At 39.5% G+C, this 15,205-nt stretch overlaps 1 protein-coding gene across 3 annotated transcripts in view; it reads right to left on the bottom strand.

The window, feature by feature from the left end:
- Positions 1-15,205, bottom strand: part of ADAMTSL3 (ADAMTS like 3) — a 176,489-nt gene that overhangs the window by 42,988 nt on the left and 118,296 nt on the right. For all 3 annotated transcript variants that reach the window (XM_082060787.1, XM_082060789.1, XM_082060788.1), the window contains exons 11-15: positions 14,139-14,277; positions 12,523-12,573; positions 8,191-8,395; positions 7,176-7,323; positions 6,091-6,175 (exon numbers count right to left, since the gene is read on the bottom strand). In XM_082060787.1, coding sequence (XP_081916913.1) covers positions 6,091-6,175; positions 7,176-7,323; positions 8,191-8,395; positions 12,523-12,573; positions 14,139-14,277 — 628 coding nt within the window. The remainder of the gene's footprint in view (positions 1-6,090; positions 6,176-7,175; positions 7,324-8,190; positions 8,396-12,522; positions 12,574-14,138; positions 14,278-15,205) is intronic.

Genomic DNA, 15,205 nt, shown 5'->3' with positions numbered 1-15,205 from the left:
GAGAGAGGCCATCACTTTATGTCATACTAATAATCAGCAACCAGGCACAGGAAAAGCACTTTTCAAACCTCACTATCTCCCGTGCACACACCGCAGGCTGCTGTTCAGGTTTCATCTTGTAAGAAGCCTCTCGTCTTCAATAAAGAGGTCTAACCGGCTCAGTCTATAATCCATCATTTTTATTAGAAAGCATTTATGCTTCCGATGAGCTATAGTAAAATCTTATTTCACAGATCATGAATTTACTAAATAAAAGGAGGTTTTAGTGTATGATAGTCTCTGACTTTGAGGGTCACATTAATATCTGATAGTAATTTTCAAAATGGCACTAGAGCCAAGGGGCTGAATTTCATTAATAAAGTCATCCTGAGTGGCTCTTGGGTACAATTTTTAAGAAATCAAATACAGAGTTTCATGTGTCATTTTTTCGAAAGGTTGCGGTTGCTCTTTATTATACATCCAAATGCAGCTGATGATCAAAACACAAATGGGAGATGCAGGAGTATGTATTTGACCAACATATTCTGGAAGGAAAAATCCAAATTAAGATTCCAAGATTTTCTCCTGATCTTTGGTTAAGAATTATCTTTCCCTTTACAGCAGAAAAACTGCCCTTACCAATATAAGAACAGATGTACAAGACAGAAATCGGTATTTACGCTCTACATACACAGTGAGCATAGAAAAATGTCAACACCATGTGGTTGATTCTGTGGACAGTTTATCATCTTGAGCCAGTGACTTCTTGCCAGTATATACAGAGGAAGAATCAAACAGAAGAAAGACCAGATGAGTGGGTCACCCATTAGGAGACTCTAACTCAGGCCTTGGGGAGTCACTCAAGCTGTACTTGGGACACACCCCAGGACAGTCTCCTGTGGAAATGACTATTCCCCTTGCCTATGGAGGTTATGAGGTAACTGGCTATTCTTTAGGGAGGTGTTGATGAAATACGTTTACAACTCTACTAGGAAGATAAATAAAGATGTCAAAGCTCACCAGAATGATTTTTAGTAGAAAAGTATTATCGAAACGGTGGATGGTTGTGTCTTGCAGGGATAAAATCTGAGTAAATGCCATACTGGTGCAACCCAACAGCCCATCCAGTCCAACAGCACGGCTGGCAGGGTCAATGCCCACACGCTGTTGATAACAAATTGTAACTGAACAGAAGCTGGAGGAGCTGCAAAGGCTTTCGCTTACCCAGCAGATAAATGCAGCTTAACCCCGAAACATCGGATCTCAGAGTCTTTTCGAAGACAGCCATGCCAGCTCCCCAGGGCAGCAGTGGCCAAATCGCCCTCCTCCAACAAAAAGCTTCAGCGTGTGCCTCACTTTAGGCGTATTAGCAGTTCTTTGAAGTCAACAGAGTGTCCAGAGTTAAACTTGTGTTTAAGTGCTTTACTGGACCAAGGCCACTGTGCATAGGCTTAACAAAATTATGCCTTTCCTCTCCTTCTAGTGAAAAAACATATAAGTCCATTCGTAGTTATGTACCTAATTGGAAAACGTAAAATTGATGGACATTTATAGTTGAAAAGGGTTGGCTGGTGTTCTGACCGCACCTAACAGTTTACAGTCTGAAAGCAAATAACTTTTTTGGTAAAAATATGATAGCAGGATACCAGAAATTAGTGTCAGCTTTGTGTATTGTTAGCTGAGTGCATTAAAACATTCCAAAACTAATGTGTGATGCATTCTTCTGAAATTCTGTATAAAGGAAATTTCGAACCACAGCAATCCTTTCATTCAGCAACCCATCGATTTCTAAAGAAACTCAGAAAATTCTAAGCATTTTTTCTTTGACTTATAGCAAGTCTATATTATAATTGAGGTTTTCCTGTTGAATATTGGTGTCTGGTATTTTTCAGTGAAGTGCAAGATGAAAAAAATGACCCCAAATACTTTTTATTCTACCTTGGCATTGGCTAAACTAGTCACTTGACCAATTAGCTATTAAAATCCTAAATTATAGTACCTTGCAAAGGATGACCATGTTAAAGTCACCCTTTCATTACCTTCAACAGAAGCCAATGGAGGCTGCTAATACAAAATTAGAGCAGGGAACTGACTGGACAGGGAGAAAGCTCCAGATGTTGGCATCATATGTGAAGTCTGAGTTCATGCAGATGATTTTTTAATTTTTATTCTGTATTTAGCCTATGCACAAACAAAGCCTGTGACAGATCATTAAAGCAAACTCCATCAGCCTCTGAAGATACGTACCTATTTACTTAGTGACATTCACATCACACACCTGGTGATGCTTTAGACACAGTGCTGCCCTGAAGCAAATTCACTTGGCCCCTGATGGGCACACACTCAGAGTGGTCTCAGGTCAGAATTAAGCATAAAAGCACTTGTATTATGATGCCCTGCAGAGCATCAGGAATTTATAATGGAATGGATAGGATGGTGGTAACTCTGAAAATTTTCTGAGACCTTTAAGTTAGCAGATGAGACTCCTCTTCTGATTAAAAAAAGGAAAAGAATGGAAAAATGCAAATCTGAGCACAACTTTTCACAATCAGCCTTTTTGTACAGTCATTCTTCTCAGTGCAATGTAGAAATCAAGTTCTCCTATAATAATTTGCACGGTTATAAATGACGTACACGCTTATACGCAGTGGAAAGTGTGTCCATGCTGCAGCGTTACCAGTTTATCGCTAAGGGAAATGTGCGTTCGCCTGGCACACTCTGAAAAAGCCTGTGTAGGATGACCTGGAAAATGAAGCAGTGACCTAAACTACAGATGATAAAACTGGGACAGAACAGCCCAACCCAACCAAATCATCTCTGAACTGAAAACCGAAGTCAGCGCAGCCTCCCGCAGCTGTCCAAAGACTTGGAAAACTTGCTGTCTCCTAATATTCTTCTTTATTATTTTCCTCATGCCTGCAGTTCTTGCTTTCAGTTAAGACAGGAAATGCCTAAATCCTGAAAAAAAGGCTGCTCTTGTGATATTTCCAGTCCAACCCTCCAGCGCCAAGGGGCCTGGATAAAACTTTGCAGAAGCATCTAAAATGTTGGCTGCTTGCTGGGGCAGAACTTCCACGCCATCGGCAGCCTCCCCTCCTGAAGCACCGCTCTTGCCTGCTTCAAGCAGAACCACGCTGCCAGGCTTTATCAATCTCTAGTGTAACGTGTTGGACAAAATCACCAGCCCACTTTCAGAGAAGCAGCAATGGGGACGTTTCTGTGAAAATGACTCAAATGCAATGAGCAGCAACCTTTGTGACAGACACCACATTTCGCATTCAACCCCACAAAGCCAGTGATTACATTTTAGCTCAGGTTGCTGAAAAAATATATCAGCTTTTGAAAACATTTTAGTTTTGTCCTAAGCCATGACAGGGAAAGGCAGCTGAGGTGTCTATTTCTTTAACTTACAATTAATAAAAAGGATGCAAAAACCTTGCCGGAGTTTCTCTGCGAATCCCACTGTAACTAAGAAGGCTCGAGGGAAGAACATTTAGAATAATGATTGGTTTCAACTGTCATCACATTCCACAACTAAAAACTAAAAAGGTCAGGCTTACATTTTTCTTGGCCTCACTTTAAGGGCAGTCATTTTTTATTTTGCTAATAGCACAAAAAAAGAAGCTTTTGAACGTTCCCCCTCTATGCAAATTCAGGACACCAGCCGTGGTAGACCACAGCAGCAGAAGTATTTATCTTTCACAAGCTACTTTTGGCGTATCCATCATTTGTGGGTTCTAAAACACAGCTGCCATTATTCTCTTATTCATTATCAACTAAAACATCACACGAAAGCATAGACAGTTTTAATAAAAGGATGGACTAGAAGCTGGGACTTCACATTGTGGTTTAAGTTTGGATGACAAGAGAATAACTAAAATTAGAAGTTATGGCATTTTACCAAGGAAATCATGAGCCTCCTGCTAGGCAGAGGTGGGCTAGGAGTTATCACTGTGCACTGTGTAAATTACAGGAAAAAAAATTAAACAGATTTAAACCAGAGCAAAATCTTGTTATAATTTACACTGGAAGAAGTAACAACCTATTGTTACAGGGTTTTTTTTTTAATCCTAAACCCTGACCCAAAAGCCTCACTCCAGCTGAAACACAGGAGCAGTTAGGGCATGAGATTTAGAGCATCTAGTGAGAAATTGCTCTGTTTCCAAACCACTACCCACACGACCAACAGGCAATCTGCAAAAAGGGATGGAGTCAGACATCAGTTATTTCTCATTTCTTCTTACCTACAACCTTCCCTAGAGGAATAATGTAAGAGCAGGTGACAGCAGAAGACAAGTAAAACGAAATTAAAGGGGAATTTGGCTGCAACCTTACAGCCCAGAGTAGCAGACTAGGAAACACAGCACCTCCGTAAAGAGGATGGCAGAGGAGAGTCAGCAGCAAGAGGTGGCTGGAGAAACCTTTTAGACTTAGTAGAAGATGCTTCTGGAAAATGTGAGGGAAGGAATCCCAGGACAGGATTAGAACCACAAATGAAAATGAAGAACATCTAGGTCTCCAGAGTAAGCGAAGAAGAAAAAAAGATCCAGAAAGTGGCACAGCTGGGACAGGACATGCACTGAGAACGCAAACACACTGCGAGGCTGTGATGGAATACATTGGTCATGTCTAGGGAGACATGAATAACTGCTTGCTTTGTAAGGACAAGGTATAAGGGAATCCATTACCAAGTTTTTGGCTCAGCTCTGTTATGGTCTAAATACACTCTGAACTAGTGTGCTGTGTTTCTGCCGTCTGCTTGTTCTGTCAGTCTGCTGCTGAAGAATCCTAAAAACCTAGAGACCACATCAGCTCACAGTGGCCACAACATGATTTTGTATTGCTAGAGATCTTTTTGTTTACAGCATCATGCTGAAACACCTTTAGAGGAGGCCTCATATACTTTCATTCTGATATGCTGACATTCAACATGCACATTTGATTGCATCACCCCCTTTGACAACCACACTATTTTTATATCTTTGCTACTACCCTGCCTGAATCCAGGGCCACCAATTTGGAGAGTGAAATAACTGCTCACAGTAGGTTGACACTTGACTTGAGAGGCTGGAGCAGTGAAAAGTTAAAAGTACAGTCACCATAACTATGCAAACACCTGTTTGGCAAGGGTTTCCTTCTGTGAGTCAGTGCAGGTGTAAAGATTTTATTACTCGTGATCACACCTGTTGGTGCATGTCTGCCAAAAATCAGGAATAGCTAGATGGAGGAAGAAAAATAAGAAATTATGGGGCATACTCTGCTCTCAGAGCAATATAAATCCAAAGTAACTTCAGTAAACTCATCTAAATTATTTTAAACTAACACTGCTACTAATTAGCTAAGCACAACACAATAATGTCCAAGATCTCTCAAGAAAAACTTATAGAAAGCTACTACTTTCGAGAAAGTTACACACTATATGTTGAATATATTAAACATATACATGAAACATACACAGGAGATACAAGCAGTTGTGTAGATGCCGTGACATACAAGGGACAGAAACAAGTGCAGCTGGATTCAAGTTATAGTTTCATCCCCGGGACTTAAATGTTGTGAGGCTACCCCCCATCAGCTTTCAAGGGGACTCACAAAATCCAGATGTTATTTCACATGCACACGTGTAAAATGTCACAACTTTTCCCCGTAGATTCAGCTAAGCTCAGAGATCAGCAGGTTTTTCTCACTTTCTTTATATGCTGGTCTCACCCCCCAAGGAAATCCTGGCAACCCTACAAAGTACCTCTTAATTTTTAATATAACCACTACATTCCTGAGGTAACAGCAAAGACTGGGATAAAACTGAGTTTACTTCATTTACATCTGCTGAAATGTTTCCACACGCATTAATCAGGGCTTAATTAAGCTAAATTAAGATCCCTTTGAGTTGCTTGAATGATACAGGGCCATTATAATAGAGTAGCTCTGTGTCATCCAGAACAGGAGCTCCAGAAGCAAAGCTCTTGAGATGTAAAATTAGGAACAGCTCACAACCCAGCCCATCACCCAGGGAGGGCCAACTGTCAAAGCAAACTGCACAGCAGCTTCATTCCAGAGGATCTGCGAAATATGCCGAAAATATTTCTTCATTGTAAAAGACAATGTACTTACGTTGGTTCTTCTGAGACTGTTCTCGTCTCTTCCATTTCATGTGCCTGTTTAAACCACGGTAATTTTGCTTCCACAGGATTTTTTTCTGATAGAGGAAACAAAAATAGGTTCAGTTATTCCTCCAAAATCAAAGCAATATGTAAATGTTAGCATTATACACCTTGGCACTTTACATTGCCTATTGATCTAATGCTTTTGAATAAAGATACACTGGATAATAGACCACAATTTACTAGTAAATGTCTTCATGACATTTAAGCTCCATTCTGACAGCCCTTTTTACTTAGATGGTACCAGTAATCCAATTTCCAATCCTGTTTCATTTCCATTCCTGATTAATCTTTTACTTCTCCCATCTTCCGCAAATGCAGGCAGTGTCTAGTAGATTGTATCTTATATCTCGGTGCAATGCATTATCATAAATATTTAAGTTTATAGCTGAAAATGAAGTCAGAGCATAGCAAATGTACACATTGTTCTCCAGATCAACTGGCTTCATCAGAAAATTTGCACAGAAAAGATTGGGGTTCGGGTTTAATTAATTAATCCTGTTTAATTTCCACCTACTGTTTTAAACCTCAGCTATTCTTTCAGAGAACATTTGTCAATTTAAAAGGCCCGTAACAATGATGTAAATGTGCAGAATTGGAGGACAGGCACAGAAACCAGTTTAATTATAACTTCATGAACTGACGAGGCCCACTGAGAATGCTGAGACATTTAATGAGATGCAAATGAACAAGATCCCAGGTGATATAAATGGTCTATCATTCCCATTTCAAGTATTATTGAACAACTTATCCTCCACATGTTGAACTCATTAATTCTGGTTTTCTCAATTTGACAAGGCTGTATAGATTTAGTTAGTACGTTCACCTCATGACAGTCTGGCCACATTATCAGCAAAAAAATACCAGCAGGGCACATTTCCTAGCACCAATAATTAAAATGCTTGGTTCTGCCAAGACTGAAATAAGTCCTAGTAAATTCCAGCTTCTGGCATTTCTGAAAAAGGTTACCAGGGGCTCTTAATTCTCTTAACAAAAATGTAAAATAGTAACAGACCCAGACAAAATTCCAGTTACCTTTTGGCTTGTAACATGGTATTGGCACGATGCACTCTTCTTTTATGTGCAGTTTGAGTTGTGGATTACAGCCACCGACGTGCTGCCCGCGGTGGTCGATACACAGCACCACTCGGTAGCGCAGGCCTCGGCCACAGGTCACCGTGCACTGCAGGACACAAAGCAACCCCCTCACGCTCTTTCCTTTTTATTATATTTACAAATACTGTTAAAAAAGCAGGTTAGAAGTACCGATGATTTGTTCACCGAACTTTTTCCACAATCAGTCAGGTATCAGAGACGTATGAATTTTTCCCTGCATTGCTAGGTGAATGAAGAAAAGGTTGATGCTGGAAAAAATGTCTAAGTTTTGGGAAAAGAAGTGATTTCTCGGGGTTCTGTTAAGCTTATCTGATTGGCAACAGTCTGAAACAGAGGTGGCTGTGTACTGAGAATGTGCTCTCAGTGGTCATTTGCAGTTACAGCTGGGTCAGACGTGCTGCGAGAACAGTTTCTTTACTGTATATCAGTGATGTCATTTGGATGAACTAAGGAATGATAGAAGTGCTGAGCCATCTGACTGTATCAGATAACCACAGCCAAGATAAGTTGGCTTCGTGTTCTTGTTACTATAATGAAAGGTAAGAATGCTGGAAAAATCAGACTTGCAGACATGTCAGCCCCTAGACAGACACGCCTTTAGCTGTTATATGCAGGGGAATATTACATTTTTCAAGAACTGAGAGACAAACGACCTAATTGCAAAGGGGCCTGACCTCTGGCTCTAATTTCTCCACCATGTAAAGGAGGAATTCAACAGGCATAAATAATTCTATATGCATTTTTCTCCACAAAGACATGTTAACATTTTGATTATCAGGCCAAATTATTTTGCGTGAACTTCTGCTAGTAAGTACTATGAACTACGCCTGCAGGGGTTTATTTTTTTTAACAGCCCTGTGCTCAGAAATAACACAAGACTAGAGGTTTTCTTTAGAAAACAGGAATAAAGCTCCAAACTACTTTTCAAACTTACTTGAGACCATTCCATTGCCACCCATTTAGGACAATCAAAGAGATTGCAGGTTTGAATGACTTTGGGCTTAGGGGCGTACATGCATTTCCACTCTTCCACTTGCAGTATCTCTCCATGAATTGTCTCCTCTACACACACAAAACTTCTCCTCTGAATGCCACCTCCACAGGATACTGAACATGCAGTCCAAGGGTTATTTTCCCACCTGGAAAAAGAACTCACATATATTAAAAATAAGGCGATTTTTTATTCCGCTAAATTCTGTTAAAACTCTAAAATGCCGTATCCAACCTTAGCATCATTAAAACCCACCGACAGTTTGGTCAGTGGATTCTTACCACGCACTGAATATAAATACATTGAATTACAGAGCTATCTTGCAATATTCCAGGCTTAATTTAATGCATAAAATGAAAAATAGAACTATAAATTTAAAAACATTTCCCCAAATACCAGAAAAATCTTATTCTTATACATGACTTAAAGACCCTAATATACTGAGTTCAGTTACTGGAGTGATTTTACTTGCAAACAGTCTAAATCACCTAAATAGAATATTTTTTTACAGTTAATTTATATGGTTACATATACTCTTACTACCACTGTCAGAGACCAGGGAGCACATGTACTTGAGATTACGTGAAGTCCAAAGACAAAGACAGCTCTGGTTGTGCTGACTGAGGGGTTAGTACCCACAGTTGCTTGTCACTGCCCACATCATGCAGATTACCCTTAAAAAACAAACTGTTCATGAAAGAATTTTTATGGGAGCTCTAATACTTGTTTTGGGTAAACCCAGCCATTTCGTTTCATTTCAGACTCTCTTCATCCATAAGGACCGTGAACAAATTAAATTGTGACAGGTACCATTTGGCTGGTCATCGCTGCAGTTCTGCGAGGGTTTTCCACCCTTATTAAAATGCTGTTGAATTAGTTTGTATTTGCACTTTCCAACTTGCTTCAAGCAAAAGGCGGCTCCTTATCCAGTCCAGCTGCTCTGGCTAACCTAAAACCCCAAAGCAGGGGATGCCCAGGTGGAGGAAAACACGCACAACCCTGGCAACCAGCAGAGCTGGGGGCAGTAGCACCCAGAGGGATGATGAACAACCTGTTGGGAGGGAATGTCTTCAAAATGGCCATCTATCCATGATCTTGGACCCAACTACAATACAGACGGAAGTTGTTGCATCATCTGAAGTGACAATTACCTGGAGGTTTTGAGGTTACAAAATTTATTTCATGTCTCACTAGGTCTTAGCATGAATGTACATGCAAGCGATCACTTCTCAACAAAAACTGACTTAACAATGTCTTCCTGTCATGTTCAGAGAGAACAAGCTTCTATCATAACTTTTGTCTGTAGGCTCCACTGACTCTCATGCTATTTTTCCTGACCCTTTACCTGCTACCTTTTGCTTTCTTTCTACCACCCAAATCAAACTAAGTCCTGGGAAACAATTGAGTTCAGCAGCGCATTCTATGGTTCATCAATGTCTTGTTAGTTTAAAGCTTATTCCTATTGCAACTGCAAGAGCTCAGAAAGCATCATCAATGAAATTATATCTATTATAAACAATGGACTCAGCAAGTACTACAATAATCTCACCAACATCAATTCATCAAGAGTAATTTAGCCATCACAAAAGAAGTCAATCTCAGTAAGATGAAGCAAAAGCCTATAAATTGAAGGTAAATTTAAATAATTACTCCCCACTTTCTATGATACAGCAGGTAAATCAAGGGCACTTCCTATTTTAAGCAATTCATTAAATTGCCTACAAAAACATATTCATCATGCTTAAGCTCAACAGAAGAATGAGTATGAAACATACGGCAAGCCATGGAACATTAACCATAGAGTACATACCCAAAAGCATTCAGAGCAAAGCTGTATGCCCAGATACTGATATCATATCACAAGTATAAAATACATTTGAAGAACAACAGTTACGCTTTTCTTTGACTTAAATGAATGGCTAGCATTAACATATTTGCTTTAAAAAAAGTCAGGAACTAAAGAGCAATTAACTGTTCAATGAATTAGCAGCTCATGGATTTATATATATAAGGTTCACTGTGCTGTATGTAATACTAGCCTCACAAGTGTTTATAGCATAAAGTTTTATAGTTGTTTTTCTTTATCTCATCAGTTTCGAACACACTCCAGATCCCATACTCCCATAAGCATTTTCAAGATGGAGTGAGGTCCATGGCTACTGGGGAAAAGGGGGGTCCTGGGCAAGCAGTCAAGGAGATACTTTCCAGAACCCACAGCTGTCAAGGGATCCTCAACAGTCCAACAAGTCTGAAATAAATGGAGGCATTCCAAAAGCTTTAAAAGAAAATTTTCATCCTGGGAAATTTTTCTATTTATTTCAAAAGAATTCTCCATCTGTAAAAATATTTCAGTGGGGCATTTACAACTCTGGCCGCAGGAGAACTCTTTCAAGATCTTGCGGTGTGCACCACGACTTTCCCACAACTTCCCCGTGCGAGTGGGAAAGTGGTGGTAAAGGCCACAAGACTGCAAAGGAGCCCTCCACATGGCCCTCGTCTCATGTGGGTGTGATGTGTGACTGCTGCTCAAGGTGAAGGAGCCCATACGCCTTTGCTTAAACGTATCTACAGCACTTTGTTCTTCTGCCTGCTTTGCAAGAACAGTCTTGGGTTAACACACAAGAAACAGGTGAGGAAAGAAAAGCACAAAGAAAAGGTGAAGAAGCCCCAGCAGAACTGGTGCAGACAAACGTGTTGCAGTTACTTGACAGGCAACAGCAGATGGAAAATACACCCTGCTGCACTGAAGCAAGACTTGCATCCACGCTGGACCAGATGCACCTCATGACACAGGTACACAAACTGGCTGTTTCAGTTGCTGGTTTTCTCCCAGAAATTCCAGCAAGAAAAGGTGTTTTTACACCTCTGTTTTGTTACTTCATGCAGCATCCCAGTGAAACACAGCCTCTTTCCTTCCTGCTGGCACCAGCTCTGAGCCCAGCTTGGCCATGAACTGTCTTACAGTTCTTACTCCTGAGCATCACGCAGGAAGACCATGATACCTCCTGACAGGACACAGGGAGGTGTTGAAGCGAGGTGGGCCTCTGTCTGCAGATCTCAGGGTTTGAAATTAGAGAACCTGCCCACAGCTTTATCGCAGACATAATCTATCTCACCACAGTGTCGTGCAAACGTGCTGAGCACAGTAAAGCACAGAAAGAGGGATTAAATTTCTCTTCCAACTGGTGTCCAAGCCCTGAGCAGTTCAGAAGATTAAATACTCATGTAAATAAATTGTGCTGAGTTCCAGAAGAGATCTGAAGTACAAAGGAATTGGCAGAAGAAGTGGAAGCAGAGAAACACAGAATATAATTATGGAACTTTACAGGATAAAGCTGTAGAGAAAAAAAAAAAATCTCAACCTATGTATGAAAGCCAAAGTATATCACAGGATAGCAGATCCACAATAAATGTAATTGCTACAGAAATAAACTATGACATTTATATCAGCTGTAATCAGTAGCTCCACTGAACTGCGCAGGACTATGATTTCATTCTTATTACTTAATATCTTTACTTCTTTAGAATAATACACATCATTCATTTCATGACATAATAAAGCAGAGGTTCAACTCAGATAAATATGTATCTAACTCCGCCAACTATAATCCTTTACATTAACATAACCCGGCCCAATGCTTTTTAGTCCCAATATTCTTTACAAAATATCTAAACCTTCCAGAGAAGTTTTACATTCTTGTGATTAATTAAGGTAAAATAACATAAAATAAGCTGTGCTCTGATGATTTTAAGCAATAGATATTCAGACAAGGCAGTATCTGTAAAGTGACATGTCAGTCTTGACGTCAATACATAGAGTGTAGTTCTGAAGAAAAGCAAAAGAATGAGACCTCTCAAGGGAAAAATAATCTCTAGAATCCTGTACCATAGTGAGACCTGTTCTATAAAATAATATATTAATTGCTTCTATCTTCAAAATAAAAACCTTTCAAAAAAGAAATATGTGTATTTTAAAGGAGACGCTTTTCTCAGCACCACAGCAGGAGAAGGCTCAGGGGGACAAGTCTCTATGCTGAAGTCTTCCACATTGATATGATCAGTAATAGCCTATTAACCTCTTACTGTTAAGCTGATCACCCAGAGCACACTGAAATAGATCACAAGCTTCCAAAATGTGTACAGGATTGTTATAAACTTGCTCTCCTATACAGCAAAAAAAATCAGAACTTGTTCCATGATCTTAGTACTCAAGTAGTATGCTTGCAGTGAAAATCATGCTGATGCTGACACATACGCTATATAGATTATACATACCGAGGAAGTGGCTGGAAGTGATCATAGGGCATGATTTCTTTAAATCCATCACTGTCAACAAGATAAATATTGCATCATTATTTCTCATACTCAAGACTGTACCTCAAGTACATACTTTTATGTGATCATACTTAAAGTAAGCAACTCCCAACACGAAATGAGGGAATCCTACATTCATTACACATTACCCTTGTGGCAAACAATAACTTGTATAATCCTACCACTTCTGCAGGAATAGCAATCTATTCACCATACAGTTCCTCCACTTCATACAGTCAAAAAAAAAAAAAAAAGAAAATTAAATGAGCAAGCCTTTGGCAAAGAATTTTATTAACAGTGATCTTTTAGGTCTGTGCTACATTATTAAAAAGAAAATAGTTACATACTTGTATCTGTAACAAAAGATCACTGAGGAACATGAGTGGCAGTGAAATAAATGCGTGACAGGATGAATCCTACACAGATCCTGAATTGTGCTTGAGACCCTCCTAGAGCTGCTTGTTTGAACTGCCCGGCACAGAGCAGGCATAAAGCCCTCCTTCCAATACTAAGAAATACACTATTCTATCCAGTAGTAGTTCCCTTTTTCTGTCTGTATAAGCTAAATTTGCAAGGAAAAAGCTAATTACACCCTTTCTTTCCCTAACTTTCTCATTCCAGCTTTGCAACATTTGGCACCCATTGCCATTCAACGTTACTGAAGTCTTACCACTCCATATAGCGATCAACTCTCCAGAAAAAAAAAACTTGAAAGTCAGCACATCTATAACTGTTAGAGGTCACTATCAACAATTATGTTCAACAGGAATGAAAGGAAATGGACAGTTTAGCTATAGGAAATGAAATCCATTGAGAGTGTTTCCTTTTCTTCTTGCATATAACTCTAGCTCGGCCAGCTGGCATGTTCATGTGAGGTTCTGGGACTTGATACTGTGATGTTATTTTAAGATTCTTTAGCACAGCCAGGAAACCTCACCAGACAATCCAAAAGTTAGTTTGAAATACTGTAGTGCAATCCAATACAATTTATGAATACTATAGTCTTTATAATTTGGCAATAATATTCTGTAGTATTTGTACCACAAGTATATTTACTTTGATTTTACAAAAACTAAACTTCAATTATGAAGTGTCAACTCCACAGTACAAATGAAGAACAAAACTTTTACAGTAGGCAGATGAATAAACCAAGTTAAACCATGTGCAAAGCTGGTACACTGACTGAGAACTGGAGCTACCGTCTGTCTAATGAGGGATCCTCAATGGCAGCATCAATAAATCCAAAAGCAGGCAAACATTCTGCCCTCCGCACTCAACCTCACAAAATGCCTGTACTAGTGCTGTACCACTCAGCAAAAGATGAATGTAGAATTAGCCCGTGAACGGAATAATTGATATTTACAATATCTCTGTATAAAGCGAAGTCTCCTATTCTACAACACTGGAGTGCCACAAATCTACTGGCAGTGGTGCCAGGCATCAGCCTTTAGCAACTGCAATGATCAACTAAGATTAGGTAACCCTCAAGATGGAAAGAATTGAAATGAAGTAAATACAATTGCTTGTTCCTTAGTAACTGATTATACCACACATTTAAATTCATCTGTCATACAAACCTAGAGGGGCAGGGATCCATGTTGCATTCCTTCAGCTTGGGCTTTGGCTTCTTGTTTTCTGGATAGTAATGACAATAGTGGTCTGGAACAACACGCTTCAGACGAATATCCATGCATTCAGCTGAATTAAGCTGATAACCTAATGCAGAAGCAAAGTTAAATTTGGGTAATGGAGATAAATAAAAGCAGCTTTGTTCCAAACACCACCTCCTCCTCCCAGATAATGTGCTGCCCATCAAATTAATTTCCTGTGTTACTCTTGTTTGATTTGCTTTTAAACAAGGAAACACTGCACAGGAACATGCAGGACCAGATTTTCATCTAGAGCAATTCAGCATAACAACTATGTTAACCCATGTTAGCACTAGATAAGACTCTGGCACATTATTCTCATAATATTCCAAGTGTAAGGGTAAAAGTATACATATTGTCATGTGATGCTGGAGCAGCTCACCTGTCACAGAGGCAAACCTACCAGGTCATATGGTTCTACTACATGTTCCACACTTGATAACTGCCCTCCCTCCAGAAGGAGTTACCATTTATGTTAGAGAGCTATATTACACAGTCATGCATGCTAAAAAAAAATAAATACTTAAAACAGAAAGCCAGAGGAATTGAAGATGAGATCCAAAAACATTGCGAAGTTAAATTGTGGAAAACCAAGAAATAGTTTCCCAGTTGAAGAGCCAACAAAAGAAAATTTGAAGTAACTATTTGGAGGGAAAGAAAAAAAAAAAAGAAACTGATGTTGAGACTGGTTACATGAAGGGATCTGAGTTTTATAAACCACTAGGTTGGTTTCTTGGCTAAGAAAAAAAGACTCATTCAAAAGAGCCGAGCTGGACTTAAAATGAGGAGAGGAGGAGGATGTTCTGGTATGCACAAAGAGAAAAATTTGAAACCACAAGAATTAAAATCTAAATAGAGTCAATAAACTAGCAGCACAAGTTCCAGTGTCTACCGAAAATGCTAAGTATCATATATCAATGGCTTCGCTTGTGTGTCTCTTGGCTGATTCAAAGCATCATCATGCATGAGAGTGATAACCGTAAAGAAGAACTAAG

The sequence above is a fragment of the Streptopelia decaocto genome (genome assembly GCF_964273445.1).
Source record: "Streptopelia decaocto genome assembly, chromosome: 9".
NCBI lineage: Eukaryota > Metazoa > Chordata > Aves > Columbiformes > Columbidae > Streptopelia > Streptopelia decaocto.
The sequence above is the reverse complement of the archived record's forward strand: the minus strand, read 5'-3'. Positions and strand labels throughout refer to the sequence as shown.